The sequence below is a fragment of the Oncorhynchus clarkii genome, chromosome 10 (genome assembly GCF_045791955.1).
Source record: "Oncorhynchus clarkii lewisi isolate Uvic-CL-2024 chromosome 10, UVic_Ocla_1.0, whole genome shotgun sequence".
NCBI lineage: Eukaryota > Metazoa > Chordata > Actinopteri > Salmoniformes > Salmonidae > Oncorhynchus > Oncorhynchus clarkii.
In genome coordinates, this window is record NC_092156.1 from 67831648 (window position 1) to 67847430 (window position 15783).

General features: G+C 44.7%; 1 protein-coding gene across 1 annotated transcript in view; it reads left to right on the forward strand.

Annotated features, from left to right (window-relative positions):
- LOC139419040 (family with sequence similarity 13 member A) overlaps positions 1-15783 on the forward strand; it is an 80352-nt gene that overhangs the window by 6953 nt on the left and 57616 nt on the right. The window contains exons 2-4 of the mRNA XM_071168899.1: positions 3653-3863; positions 8425-8634; positions 12605-12782. Of these exons, the coding sequence (XP_071025000.1) occupies positions 3653-3863; positions 8425-8634; positions 12605-12782 (599 nt within the window). The remainder of the gene's footprint in view (positions 1-3652; positions 3864-8424; positions 8635-12604; positions 12783-15783) is intronic.

The following is a 15783-nucleotide window of genomic DNA, read 5'->3' on the forward strand; positions in this document are numbered from 1 at the left end:
TGCTAAGGCATCTGTCATGGTACAGCTCCCCTCTCCGTAACCCTCTGAGCACCATCTGGGAGATGGGTCCCAAATAGCCCGGCTGAGATTATAGACGTATGTTTGAATCAGTGGAAGACGAATGGTTAAATCCAAAAGTGACATCAGGCCTTGGATGGTTGTGTCGAATTAGCCCGGTCCCAGACATTGACCATATGAGTTGACAAGATAACACAAACAGATCTGGGACCAGGCTAGTGTTGAATGGATTGGGGATATGCAGAGATCAGTGTAATAGTGCTTCCCTTTACGACAGAGTAGTGATGGCTTTTGCCTGGAGTGTGTGGTAGTATTGTCATTTTGTTTGGCCGTGCTTGCTGCTGTGTTGTGTGCATATGCATAGACTCATTTAGTCACATTACGTAGAAATGAAGTGTCCAGATAGAACGGGTAATAAATATTCTTTCTTATCTAGATTAACAGGTTCATAAAGAATGTTTTAAATGAGTTATGCTTCTTGTGGAGGCACTTGACTACTACTTAATAACTACATAATACAATGATCCCATTGTGTCATACAGGGCCTCCCGTGTGATATAGTGAGGCTCCCCTCTCTCTCTCTGCCTCGGTCTCTCTCTCGCTCTGTGTTCTGTCTCTTTTGAAGTGGTGCACTCCAGGGTGACTGGATGCCACATGCTCAGTTTGATGCTGTGACCAGCCAGTGTGTGAAACAAAGCCCTACTCTGATCCTGTGTAGTAGCTCCTCTGTTGTGATGCTGTTGGACCTTGATGTCACTCAACAAATGTGTTACACGTGTGCTAATGTCACACTTAGTTAGTTTAAGAGTTAGTTAGACTAAGAGTTTACACAGTACTATCAGTAATCTGATCCTATGAAAGGAGTGTGAGTTAGAACAGGTGGCAAGTTTAGTGGGTCATAGTAGATAGCCAACAGCTGATGCAAATACACACGTACATACACACACACACACACACACGTAAACACACTGTATTACACAAGGCCTAATCTATCTCACAGTAACAGGTGTGTGTGTGTGTGTGTGTGTGTGTGTGTGTGTGTGTGTGTGTGTGTGTGTGTGTGTGTGTGTGTGTGTGCCAGGTCAACTCTATATGAGAAGCTTACATTGTTTGCACTCAGAGGGTGATGGGTTAACATGGGTATTTAGAAAATGAGTTTTTGTCTCACTGTATGGCCACTGTTTAGCCACTGTATAACCACTGTATAGCCACTGTATAGTCACTGTATAACCATTGTATAGCCACTGTATAGAGACTGTATAACCACTGTATAACCACTGTATAGAGACTGTATAACCGCTATATAACCGCTGTATAGCCACTGTATAACCACTGTATAGAGACTGTATAACCACTGTATAGCCACTGTATAACCACTGTATAACCACTGTATAGACACTGTATAACCACTGTATAACCACTGTATAGAGACTGTTTAACCACTGTATAGCCACTGTATAACCACTGTATAACCACTATATAGCCACTGTATAGCAACTGTATAACCACTGTATAGCCACTGTATAGCCAATGTATAGCCACTGTATAACCAATGTATAGCCACTGTATATAGACTGTATAACCACTGTATAACCACTGTATAGAGACTGTATAACCACTGTATAGAGACTGTATAGCCACTGTATAACCACTGTATAGCCACTGTATAACCAATGTATAGCCACTGTATAGAGACTGTATAACCACTGTATAGAGACTGTATAACCACTATATAACCACTGTATAGAGACTGTATAACCACTGTATAGAGACTGTATAACCACTGTATAACCACTGTATAGCCACTGTATAGAGACTGTATAACCACTGTATAGAGACTGTATAACCATTGTATAGACTGTATAACCACTGTATAGCCACTGTATAGAGACTGTATAACCACTGTATAGAGACTGTATAACCACTGTATAGCCACTGTATAGCCACTGTAAAGCCACTGTATAACCACTGTATAACCACTGTATAGAGACTGTATAACCACTGTATAGAGACTGTATAACCATTGTATAGACTGTATAACCACTGTATAACCACTGTATAGCCACTGTATAGAGACTGTATAACCGCTGTATAGAGACTGTATAACCATTGTATAGACTGTATAACCACTGTATAGCCACTGTATAGAGACTGTATAACCACTGTATAGAGACTGTATAACCATTGTATAGACTGTATAACCACTGTATAGCCACTGTATAGCCACTGTATAGAGACTGTATAACCACTGTATAGAGACTGTATAGCCACTGTATAGCCACTGTAAAGCCACTGTATAACCACTGTATAACCACTGTATAGAGACTGTATAACCACTGTATAGAGACTGTATAACCACTGTATAACCACTGTATAGCCACTGTATAGCCACTGTATAGCCACTGTATAGAGACTGTATAGAGACTGTATAACCATTGTATAGACTGTATAACCACTGTATAACCACTGTATAGCCACTGTATAGAGACTGTATAACCACTGTATAGAGACTGTATAACCACTGTATAGCCACTGTAAAGCCACTGTATAACCACTGTATAACCACTGTATAGAGACTGTATAACCACTGTATAGAGACTGTATAACCACTGTATAACCACTGTATAGCCACTGTATAACCACTGTATAGCCACTGTATAGCCACTGTATAGAGACTGTATAACCACTGTATAGAGACTGTATAACCATTGTATAGACTGTATAACCACTGTATAGCCACTGTATAGAGACTGTATAACCACTGTATAGAGACTGTATAACCACTGTATAGCCACTGTATAGCCACTGTATAACCACTGATAACAACATGTATCTGTCATTACTATCTCTTGCATGCTTGAGTTTCAGTTCCATTTATATTGACATTATAGTTCCCCAAACTGTTTTAAAATGTGTACACAACTATTAATTCATAGATTAAGTATTTTTTTAAGGAACGTGTGCACAACATAGTACATATAGTGCCTTCAGAAAGTATTCACACCCCTTGACTTATTCCACATTGTGTTTTGTCACAGCCTGAATATAAAATGGAGGGGTATGAATGCTTTTACCCCATAGAACCCCACAGAATGAATTGTTTCTATGGTTTACCCTATGACTTAATGCAAGCTCTACAAGTATAATGTAGAAAGTAAACAGACTCTAGACAACAGATGAATTTCCAGCCTCTTTCCTTTCTATCAATATATCCCAAGCTGTCAAGCCCAGCTTGCAGTCCACTTCAGTGTGTGTGTGTATGTGTGTTTGTGTGTGCATACCAGCTCTCTTCTCACTCACTGCTTGCCTCGGTCTTCACCCCTCCCCTCAGCCACAGGTGTGCATGGTAACCAAAGCCTTGTCGTAGCAACCGGTACACAGCCCAAACCCCTCCCCTTTCCCTTCTCTTCTCCCAACACTAACTCTCTCCCAACTTCTCTGTGTGTCGGCTTGTGTGTGTGTGGCCCTTTCCAAAGGGCCCCTCCATCCCTTCCACACACTAACTGACTCTGTGCCCGTGCCAAGGCAGAAGAGGGCATCCCCAGCCCCTATGGAGGTGCCGGACGTGGCAGTGCCCACAGTGCCAGTAGTACCCGTTGCTGACTGCTGCTCTCTGCTGTGTTCCTATCTCCAGCACAACAAGGCTGCGGTACAGATCAAGCAAGACATGAAGAAGATGGTCCAGTTGCCCATGCTGAGGGGGACCTCCAGGGGACCTCGAGGAGTGGAGGCCAGGGGCGGTAGGCTGTTCGGCGTGTCCCTGCTGGAGCTCAGGGAGCTGGGCCTCGTGAAGGATGGCGTGCCCCTGGTTGTGCGGAGCATGGTAGAGTTCCTCCGAGAACATGGTGAGCTGAGGAGGTTGGGGGTCAAGGGGGGGGTGAGAGCAGATGCGGGATAGGACGGTCTTTAATGTTTCTATACACAGTCATTTTCTAATGGTCATTCTGCATCCATTTTGATTCTGAAGTAGTTGTAGGGATGGCTCGATTTTGTTAGCGAGACTAACTTGTTATTATTAACAAACAAGTTAAAACGCTATTTTTTTTCTGACTTGATTTCCTCGATTTGATCAACTTGAAATCCACTGTAAATAGATGGGAGTGATAGCTGCTACTGTGATAGCCACATCCGTAGATATAGAACTCTGCTTTATACTGTATCTATAACCACAGCTATCTTTCTCTGGCATTGAGTCAATAACCCACCTGATTGCTGTCAAGACAACACAAGGTTAACAATGACAGCGTTAGCCCTCAGTCCAAAGTCACTGTGTTCACTGGCTAGTTATGCTTTGTATAAGTCATCTCAATGCAAAATCATGTGTTACATTTTAACATCCACTGTACCTTTGCCTCAAGACTCATATAATCATTTTATGACACCTCATTTTTTATTTATCTTCCTATTATGAAAAGACCATGTCATTACTTATTAGACTGCCAACTGTAGGCTTTGTGTTGTGTAAAACCACATTTTACACTATTTGACATCACGTGTTACTGTTATGATTTGCAAACGTGACATTTTATTGGTATAAATACAAATACAAGCTCCATACCATGATAGACTTATCCTTGGTTTGTTCTGTATTCTCATCTTGCTATCAAATGGTCTATTTAGCCCTTCTAGTAGTAATTCCCTTGTTTCCCCACTAGAGGTCAGCGTAGTTCTATGATACAGCAGTAGGATGTCCTCTTCATGACCACATGACGCCCTCTCACAAACTCAGCACACCCACATCATACATTGGGCCTTGCACATAGTTCTATATTCGTGGGTGTGGTTGAATAATCAGGTCACGCATCGTTGTGATTAGGAAATAGGAGGGAGACAGGAGCACATACCATGTGGATAAAGACAGAGGGTATTGTTTTTTGTTAACTGTTTTTGTTAATTTATTTTTTACATTTTACAGTTTTAGTTAGGTAATAGGGAATGTGCCTGTAACGAGCGTTTCTTAATTACATTTCAATCTCTGGTTTAAATGATTTGTTCGCTGCAGTGTTGCCATTGCAGCCCACTGGTCTGGTAGCATTCGGTAGGATGTGCAACGTTTTGGAACGTTCAGAAAAATATGCTACAGCATGTACAGCAAAAATGCCTTTCTGACATGTAGAATAAGGAATCACGTCATGGCATTTCTGTCTGCAACGTTAGACAACTGCATGTGGCCCTGTAGACTGTTCAAAGCAACAGCAGAGTAACGCTTAATGCCGTGTAATTCCAGAAACTGCCGTCCAATTTAATAAAGTATAACTCACATGGTTGCAGCGGCAGGTAGCCTCGTGGTTAGCGCGTTGGCCCAGTAACCGAAAGGTCACTAGTTCAAATCCTAGCGCCGATAAGGTGAAACATCTGTTGATGTGAGTGAGGAGCAAGACACTTAACCCTACTTGCTCCAGGGTCACTGTTGATAATGGTTGACCCTAGCTGTGACCCCCCTCCTCTCCGAGGGTGTCTCAGGGGAGCTGGGATATGCAAAAAAAGTCCTTTCTAATTCACACATGCATATAAAACACACTTGTACATTTGTGAAATAGGACAAATATAAGCACCCACCAAATGAATGCATCAACTTGACCCTGTGTGTGTGCAGCAATGTTCAGTGATCCAGAGAGACTCTCGCTGAAAGGAGACCATGAAAGGTTCCACTCCCTGTCAATGTCTGGGAGTAGTATGGTTATGTTACTGGATATAGTGTGCACACTGTTTACCATGGGTGAGAGCAGGGATCTCCAACCCTGTTCCTGAAGAGATACTGCATCCTGTAGATTTTCACTCCAACCCTAATCTAGCGCACCTGATTCTAATAATTAGCTGGTTGATAAACTGAATCAGGTGAGTTACAACTAGGGTTGGAGTGAAAACCTACAGGAGGGTGTCTCTCCAGGAACATGGTTGGAGATAACCTACAGGAGGATAGCTCTCCAGGAACAGGGTCGGAGTGAAAACCTACAGGAGGGTAGCTCTCCAGGAACATGGTTGGAGATAACCTACAGGAGGGTAGCTCTCCAGGAACAGGGTCGGAGTGAAAACCTACAGGAGGATATCTCTCCAGGAACAGGGTTGGAGAGCCCTGGGGTAGAGTAATGTCTTAATTAGGTGTCCAAGAAACATAAAACAAACATTCTGCCATCAGTAGAAGAGATTGACTGTCCCTCTCTTGTTCTCCTCCCCAACATCTCCTTTTGTCTGGTTACTCCCCCAACCTCTCCTTTGTCTGGTTACTCCCCCAACCTCTCCTTTGTCTGGTTACTCCCCTAACCTCTCCTTTGTCTGCTTACTCCCCTAACCTCTCCTTTGTCTGGTTACTCCCCTAACCTCTCCTTTGTCTGGTTACTCCCCCAACCTCTCCTTTGTCTGGTTACTCCCCCAACCTCTCCTTTGTCTGGTTACTCCCCCAACATCTCCTTTGTCTGGTTACTCCCCTCTCCTTTGTCTGGTTAACCTCTCCTTTGTCTGGTTACTCCCCTAACCTCTCCTTTGTCTGGTTACTCCCCTAACCTCTCCTTTGTCTGGTTACTCCCCCAACCTCTCCTTTGTCTGGTTACTCCCCCAACCTCTCCTTTGTCTGGTTACTCCCCCAACCTCTCCTTTGTCTGGTTACTCCCCCAACCTCTCCTTTGTCTGGTTACTCCCCTAACCTCTCCTTTGTCTGGTTACTCCCCCAACCTCTCCTTTGTCTGGTTACTCCCCTCTCCTTTGTCTGGTTAACCTCTCCTTTGTCTGGTTACTCCCCCAACCTCTCCTTTGTCTGGTTACTCCCCCCTCTCCTTTGTCTGGTTACTCCCCCAACCTCTCCTTTGTCTGGTTACTCCCCCAACCTCTCCTTTGTCTGGTTACTCCCCCAACCTCTCCTTTGTCTGGTTACTCCCCTAACCTCTCCTTTGTCTGGTTACTCCCCTAACCTCTCCTTTGTCTGGTTACTCCCCTAACCTCTCCTTTGTCTGGTTACTCCCCTAACCTCTCCTTTGTCTGGTTACTCCCCCAACCTCTCCTTTGTCTGGTTACTCCCCCAACCTCTCCTTTGTCTGGTTACTCCCCCAACATCTCCTTTGTCTGGTTACTCCCCCAACCTCTCCTTTGTCTGGTTACTCCCCCAACCTCTCCTTTGTCTGGTTACTCCCCCAACCTCTCCTTTGTCTGGTTACTCCCCCAACCTCTCCTTTGTCTGGTTACTCCCCCAACCTCTCCTTTGTCTGGTTACTCCCCCAACCTCTCCTTTGTCTGGTTACTCCCCCAACCTCTCCTTTGTCTGGTTACTCCCCCAACCTCTCCTTTGTCTGGTTACTCCCCCAACCTCTCCTTTGTCTGGTTACTCCCCCAACCTCTCCTTTGTCTGGTTACTCCCCCAACCTCTCCTTTGTCTGGTTACTCCCCCAACCTCTCCTTTGTCTGGTTACTCCCCCAACCTCTCCTTTGTCTGGTTACTCCCCCAACCTCTCCTTTGTCTGGTTACTCCCCCAACCTCTCCTTTGTCTGGTTACTCCCCCAACCTCTCCTTTGTCTGGTTACTCCCCCAACATCTCCTTTGTCTGGTTACTCCCCCAACCTCTCCTTTGTCTGGTTACTCCCCCAACCTCTCCTTTGTCTGGTTACTCCCCCAACCTCTCCTTTGTCTGGTTACTCCCCCAACCTCTCCTTTGTCTGGTTACTCCCCCAACCTCTCCTTTGTCTGGTTACTCCCCCAACATCTCCTTTGTCTGGTTACTCCCCCAACCTCTCCTTTGTCTGGTTACTCCCCCAACCTCTCCTTTGTCTGGTTACTCCCCCAACCTCTCCTTTGTCTGGTTACTCCCCCAACCTCTCCTTTGTCTGGTTTCTCCCCCAACCTCTCCTTTGTCTGGTTACTCCCCCAACCTCTCCTTTGTCTGGTTACTCCCCTAACCTCTCCTTTGTCTGGTTACTCCCCCAACCTCTCCTTTGTCTGGTTACTCCCCCAACCTCTCCTTTGTCTGGTTACTCCCCCAACCTCTCCTTTGTCTGGTTACTCCCCCAATGTCTCCTTTGTCTGGTTACTCCCCCAACCTCTCCTTTGTCTGGTTACTCCCCCAACCTCTCCTTTGTCTGGTTACTCCCCCAACCTCTCCTTTGTCTGGTTACTCCCCCAACCTCTCCTTTGTCTGGTTACTCCCCCAACCTCTCCTTTGTCTGGTTACTCCTCCAACCTCTCCTTTGTCTGGTTACTCCCCCAACCTCTCCATCTTATCTCCTCATGCGTTCTATCTGTTTGCATCTTCTTTTCTATTCCTTCCACGTTCCTCCTCTTATCTTACTCTCGCCATCCCTGTCCCTCGTCATCCCCCTTTCACTGTGCTTCTCTACCCCTCTCTCCACCTGCCATCATTTCCCATCCTCCACATCCCTCCATCATCTCGCCCCTCTCTCTTCTCTCTCCATCCCCAGCTCTTCATCATGAGGGTCTGTTCAGGGTCAACGGTAATGTACGGGCGGTGGAGGGGCTGAAACAGCGGCTGGAGAACGGTGAGGACGTGGACTTCCTGGTTGAGGCGGATGTGTGTACAGTGGCCAGCTTGTTCAAACAGTACCTCAGGGACCTGCCAGAAGGCCTGGTAGACTCCACCGTACAGCCTGCCCTTATAAAGCAGCACCAGGGTGAGAAATGTTACTGTTTGGAATAATACAATGTGCGTGTGTCTATAAACTGTGAAGGAACTTGTCCTTTGGGGCATAATTGTCAGATAATGATGATCGATTTGATCATAGTCTGTCAACAGTGCTCTTCTCTAGGGTCTTTGACCATGACTGTCTCCATTCACAACATTAGAATTGTGACAGCCCACTTCTCTAGTCATATGACTATCATACCATGTACTGTATTCCCATTCTCACATCAGTGATTATTCCCTTAACCACGGTGTCGAGGTCACAAATGAACGGTAATGATACATAGTCATTATCATTAAGCAGCATAATCATGCTCAAGCGGTGCTTCCATCGTTACCAGATACTACATACCACACCAGTGTAATCAGTGTTATCGTTCTTCTACAGAGATACTATCAGAACAATCTACAGCTAAGAATACCAGTTGGCACTTGCCCTAAACCATTTCCCAATCCCACCTATAAATCCTGCAGCTCTTCGCCAGTGTTCTACGTATCTAGATCACGGTTCTGACTTCTGATTCGCTGAAAACAGGCTATGTTTACATGTCTGCATGGGTCACTGGCTGGCCCTTACACTGTGCAGGAGACAGGAGTTTACCTTTAACACAGAGGAAGTGTCTGGACCACAGACAGACAGACAGACAGACAGACATTCACTGACTCAGGCAGTGGAAAGGCAGAGAGACAGGGGATGCATTGGCTTCAGCTCAGAGTCCTTCTTCACAGACTCCTCAGTCCTTACAGTGTATATTATAAGTCCATATAAGGTCAAGCCAGTCCCATGCCCGTCACAGACTGTACTGGCCTTACTCTGGTCTTAACTCACCTCCATGATGATCTAGTTCAAGCTAGATGATGGAAAGGGAAGGGAATCTCGTCCCTGTTCCAAATGGTTCCAAACAGTTCCATATTCCATATGTAGTGCACTCATTTTGACATAATCTCTGTTTTGGTCAAATTGCTCTGGTCAAAAGTAATGCACTATATAGGGAATAGGGTGCCATTTGGGGCATAGACTGTGTTTTGGTTCAAAGTGACTTGTGGTTGTCAGAGATGACAGAAAGTGTATATTATAAACATTTTGGATGAATAGGAATATTTGTCATGGCTTGGTGCCAGAGGATGCATTAAGAGAGTGTGGGCCTGGCTGGGTACAAGTCAATGAAGAAGCAGGACTTGGATTGGCGAGAAAAATAACTATGTGATTGGTTCAAGTCCTGGCGCCAAGGTACAGGAAAGGGTTAAACTGAGGGAGGAAATAAAGTAGTGAGGGATGGATGGATGAGCAGACAGCAGGAGAGCATGACTGTTACGATCGTCGATGGGAGGATCAAACCAAGGTACAGGAAAGGGTTAAACTGAGGGAGGAAATAAAGTAGTGAGGGATGGATGGATGAGCAGACGGCAGGAGAGCATGACTGTTACGATCGTCGATGGAAGGATCAAACCAAGGTGCAGCGTGGTAGGCGTACATTTTCATTTATTAAATGAACACCGAAACAACAACAAATACAAAAACGAAACGTAACGAAACGTAACTATATAAATATATAAAAGATATGCGAAGAAAGATGTAAATATATATATATATATATATACACGGGACACGACAAGACGAGGACAAAGGACGCCTGACTGCTATGCCATCTTGGTATTTAATGACAAAACAATGAATGACAAAAAGATGGGGTAGATGCATTGGCCAATAGATGCATCCTCATTGGAATGATAGAACGATATATACGACAGAAAGATGGGGTAGATGCATTGGCCAATAGATGCATCCCCATCGGAATGATAGAACGATAGATACGACAGAAAGATGGGGTAGATGCATTGGCCAATAGATGCATCCCCATCGGAATGATAGAACGATAGATACGACAGAAAGATGGGGTAGATGCATTGGCCAATAGATGCATCCTCATCGGAATGATAGAACGATAGATACGACAGAAAGATGGGGTAGATGCATTGGCCAATAGATGCATCCCCATCGGAATGATAGAACGATAGATACGACAGAAAGATAGGAAAACATTTGGACAGGACACACGGATCTATTTTATGCCCCCCAGAGAGGTGGAGGGTGATCTGAATGTTCCCGCTCTCTGTGTGTGTCATGTGTGTTGTTGGAATGGCCACAGATGATGCAACATGGGTGCCAGGAAACCCATCTAAAAACCCAGTGTGGGTTGGCTGACATTTTACTGCCCTGGCAGGTAATGTCACCCATTAGCAGATTGCAATGTTCGACGCGACCGCATGTGACAGGTTTGCCACGTGAGGGACTTTTCTGCTACGTGACTGCCATGGCAACGATAAAGCAATTACAATATTCTGGATTGTGATGAATTTTATTGTGAATATTCAGTTTATGGTTGGTCAATATGAACTATTTAGCCTCAATCTCAAGCTTCCTCTCTTTGTCAGGCCGAAATTCTTTGATATTGTTTATCTGGTTACTGATGATATGTCTTACCTTGGAGAAATGAAGGGAAATATGCAAAGAGGTCACTATCATAGACACCAATAGAGACATGTTAGTGATAGCGGTCACTAGTTTGAGATTAGGGTCAGCCTATTTTGTTGTGTGGTAGAAAATGACAGTGGATCAACTGAGTAACTCTATGGTCATATAATACCCAGGAACAAGCCTGTGTCTGGGTGGTTTTGGCAGAGTGAAGGGCTGACGTCTCCATCTGATCCCACTTCACCTCTCCCCACACACACACACACACTCACATGCACGCAAGGGAGCGTACACACACACACACACACACACACACATCTCTGAACTTCACCTCACCAGACATGCAACAGCTGTGAGTGCTCTCAGAGCTCCTGATTCCCTCCTGCTGTGTACACACACACACACACACACACACACACACACACACACGCCTTACTCAAGACCAGTAGGTATGTCCCTGTATCCACCCCTGACCCCAATATGAATCCTGACTGGCATCATTATGTTTTCACTGCCTTTTTAATTGTAATGTTTAATTGAACCTTTATTTAACCAGGCAAGTCAGTTAAGAACAAATTCTTATTTACAATGACAGTCTACCCCGGCCAAACCCTAGTCCGGGCGGTGCTGGGCCAATTGTGCGCCACCCTATGGGACTCCAATCACGGCCGTTTGTGATACATCCTGTAATCGAACCAGGGTCTGTAGTGACGCCTCTTGCCCTGAGATGCAGCGCCTTAGTCCGCTGCGCCACTCGGCTAAGGTATTGATGCTAAGGTATTACCAGCATCGTGGTCATAGATTATACATTTAGAGCAGGTGTGTGCGTCATTCTCTTTCAAATATCAATGTGCGTCTAGGGTGTTAGTAGGCTTATTTTCAATTGGACACACTTGACCTTAAGCCGAAAGGCCACAACTCTCAGAACCCAAAACCAAAGCTTGTGTGTTTACTTGTTTTGACAGTCATGATGGAATAATTATTATTTACAGATTATAAAGTAGGTCATGTGAGCTAAGGTATTATTAAAAAACAGGATCATGCCAATGCATTGGTATCTGGGTTAATAATCGTATTTTCTCCTTCTCATCAACAAAGTGGAGCTTTAAAGTCCAGTACTCTCAAAATGCCTTCCAATCTTTTAATTGTTTGTCATGTTGTTTCTACATGTTTGTGGTTTCCTTCTAGGTGTGCAGCTGTTCAACCAAAGCACAACACAGTCTCTCCCCTCTCTAATAATGTCTAGAATAGAATACAATTACCTGAGTTAGCAGTCGCTCTTATCCAGAGCAATTAACAGGGGCAATTGGGGTTAAGTGCCTTGTTCATTGGCAGATTTTCCCCCTAGTTGGCTCTGCGATTCAAACCAGCGACCTTTCGGTTACAATGCTAAATTACCTGCCGCCATGAATTGAACAGAACAGCTTTATTTTCCCCAGAGTGAACTAGTTTTTAAATGGGTTTCCTGTGTATTTCCCTCCAGAGTCCAGTGAGGATGGTTTCTGCTCAGACATGAGGGTCTTACTCCACCAGTTGCCAGACGTCCACTACAGCCTCCTACAGTACCTCTGTCTCTTCCTCACCCAGGTGGACCAGCGCCACAGGGAGAACCTCATGACCGCTCTCAATCTGGCAACTGTCTTCGGCCCCAATGTCTTCCAGTAAGTTTTGCAGCCCGTCTCTGGGATTGGTGTTAGTGGGTCAGTGAGTTAGTGGTATAACACACTTAGGTTGCCATGTTGGTCCAATGTCTTCCAGTGTGTTTTATGTTCATGGGATTGGGGGATGGGTGTTAGTTGGGCATGGGTTTAATAAGACAGATGGGTTGCAAGGTGGGTCTTAATGGCAGGTGACTGTCATTATGTCTAAGGCCTTGTTAAAGTCATGTTATGGTATATGTGTTACGAGTCATGCATGATGTTAGGGAGGAAAATGGTTTGACAGAGCGTTAGTGCTGTATCATTTTAAAAAGATACACAGAAACGGTTCAAAATCAAATGTTATTTGTCACGTACACAGTTTGTACAGCAGGTATAAAAGGTGCAGTGAAATGGTCGTGTACTAGCTACCTCAACATTGCAGTACTATAATTAAGCAATAAGGCCCGAGGGGGTGTGGTATATGGCCAATATACCACGGATAACCACTGTTCTTAAGCGCGATGCAATGCAGAGTGCCTGGATACAGCCCTGGATACAGCCCTTTATAATAGCAATAAGGCACCTCAACAGTTTGTGCTATATGGCCGATATACCACGGCTAAGGGCTGTGTCCAGGCACTCCGCAATACGTTGTGCCTAAGAACAACCCTTAGCCGTGGTACATTGGCCATATAACACACCCCCTCGTGCCTTATTGCTTAAAAATACCACGGCTGTCAGCCAATCAGCATTCAGAGCTCGAACCACCCAGTTTATAATCAATAATAATTTTTTTTATAGAATAGTCGTTTTTGTATTTTATTTGGATCCCCATTAGTTCCTGCCAAGGCAGCAGCTACTCTTCCTGGGGTCCACATAGTAATATCCTGGTATGTACTTAATAGGATATACAGAATAGATCATGTATGTGCTATGTCAAGTATGACTGTATTTACCATATAAAGTGGATAATGTGCTGGTTGCGCAGTTGACTAAATAGTATATTATAGAACAGCAGTGTTGTGCTTGTGTGTAAGGGTTGGCTGTGTGGAGAGTCCGGGCAAATAGTCTCTACGGTGTAAATAGTCAGTTCATAGTTTGATTCATGATTAATTCATGTTAAATTGTTCCATATAATAATTGTTCTATAAGACAAAACACGCCTGTATAAAATAAGAAGATATAACAGAACGGGTCCTGAGAACTCCAGCAACCTCCAATGAGTTGTCCTGACTTCCTCACGTCTCCACTCCAACAACATTGATTGATCCCTTGCTATTTACCACCTGCTGTTTTAAAGGGTAGAACGTTCCTTAACAAGCGTATTAAAATCTGCTTGGATGTTGATTTATTCTTGGAGCATATCGTTATCCCGCCTGAGAGGTGTGTGTGTGTGTGTGTGTGTGTGCGTGCGTGCGTGAGTGAGAGAGATTAGGCTCTTGTGGCCTGCCTGCCTGTCTATAACAGTCTTTGAATAACACACACACAGTAGCTATCTCTATGTACCGGGACTTCTTGGCTGACTTGCCTAAATAGTTGGAATCAGGTTGATGTTTTGTGTTTCCATCAACATTGTCCTATTCTAAACCGGTGTTGATATGTGTTGCCATGTGAAAGAGTAGGTGGGAGAAAGGGAGAAGGCTTAGGCACACGCTGTTGCACACTTTCCTGGCTCATCCTCTGTCTCTCAATCATCTCTCTATTTAATTTTACCTTTATTTAACCAGGAAAGTCAGTTAAGAACAAATTCTTATTTTCAATGACGGCCTAGGAACAGTGGGTTAACTGCCTGTTCAGGGGCAGAACGACAGATTTGTACCTTGTCAGCTCGGGGGTTTGAACTCGCAACCTTCCGGTTACTAGTCCAACGCTCTAGCCCCTAGGCTACTCTCCCTCCTCCTCCACCTTCTCTGTCTATCTCACACAAGCCTATGCGTGTGAACACACACACACACACACACACACACACACACACACACACACACACACACACACACACACACACACACACACACACACACACACACACACACACACACACACACACACACACACACACACACAGTCTTGTACAACTAACCTTCTTGTAGGGACACATTATTCAGTTCCATTCATAATCCAATTTTCCCTAAACCTTAACCCTAAACCTAACCCTAGCTCCTAAACCTGAAACTAATTCTAACCCTAACACAAATTCTAACCTTAACCCTAAACCCCCTATAAATTGCATTTGACCTTGTTTGGACCAACAAAATGTCTCCATTTGGTCAAATTTTTGTTTGTTTACTATTCTTGTGGGGACTTCTGGTTAAACACGTCCACACACACACATACACTCCACCTCTAACCAACATGGAGGGCTGTAGGCTTAACATGACATTAATGTTGTGGTGATAGAAACCTCACCACGTGCACTCAGAGAGGGCTCATGCATTTATCCTTTACAGTTCACATTCTCTTCCACTTCTACCGGCATCCCTTTGAGTGGTACTGGCACTACTTGAGAGGAACTAAAAGGAAACTCATCCCTGCCTGTAAATTCCACTGACAGGGTTTCAGAGGTGCTTGGTGAATATTATTTGAAGTCAGACTTCCTAACACAAAAGTTAACCAAAAAAAGTCCATAGTAACAATATTGTTGGATCAATCCGATTTCCGTGAGTCGGTGGTAAAGACTTTAAGTGGTCTGATACGTATCACACACCTTAAAGACTCTACTGCCCTCTCTGTCCAATCTGTCGTACATCGTTATTAGTGGGCGTTCCCAGTCATCCATGTCCTTGGCCCATGCCTTCCTGCCCGCATTGCTTATAAACGGTGTCTGAAGACACACAGCCCAAAGTGTTCTGTCTCCTGTTCTCACAGTCCCATCCCATTTGGCTTGCACCGTGATCGAGGGCACTATGTTCCACCCCTGCCCGCTTTCTTGCCCACCTGATTGGCAACCATATCTTATAATAACCCCTGGTGTCTGTGCCAGGGAATCCGTCTCTGATGGCACATCGTCTCACTATCACTGGAG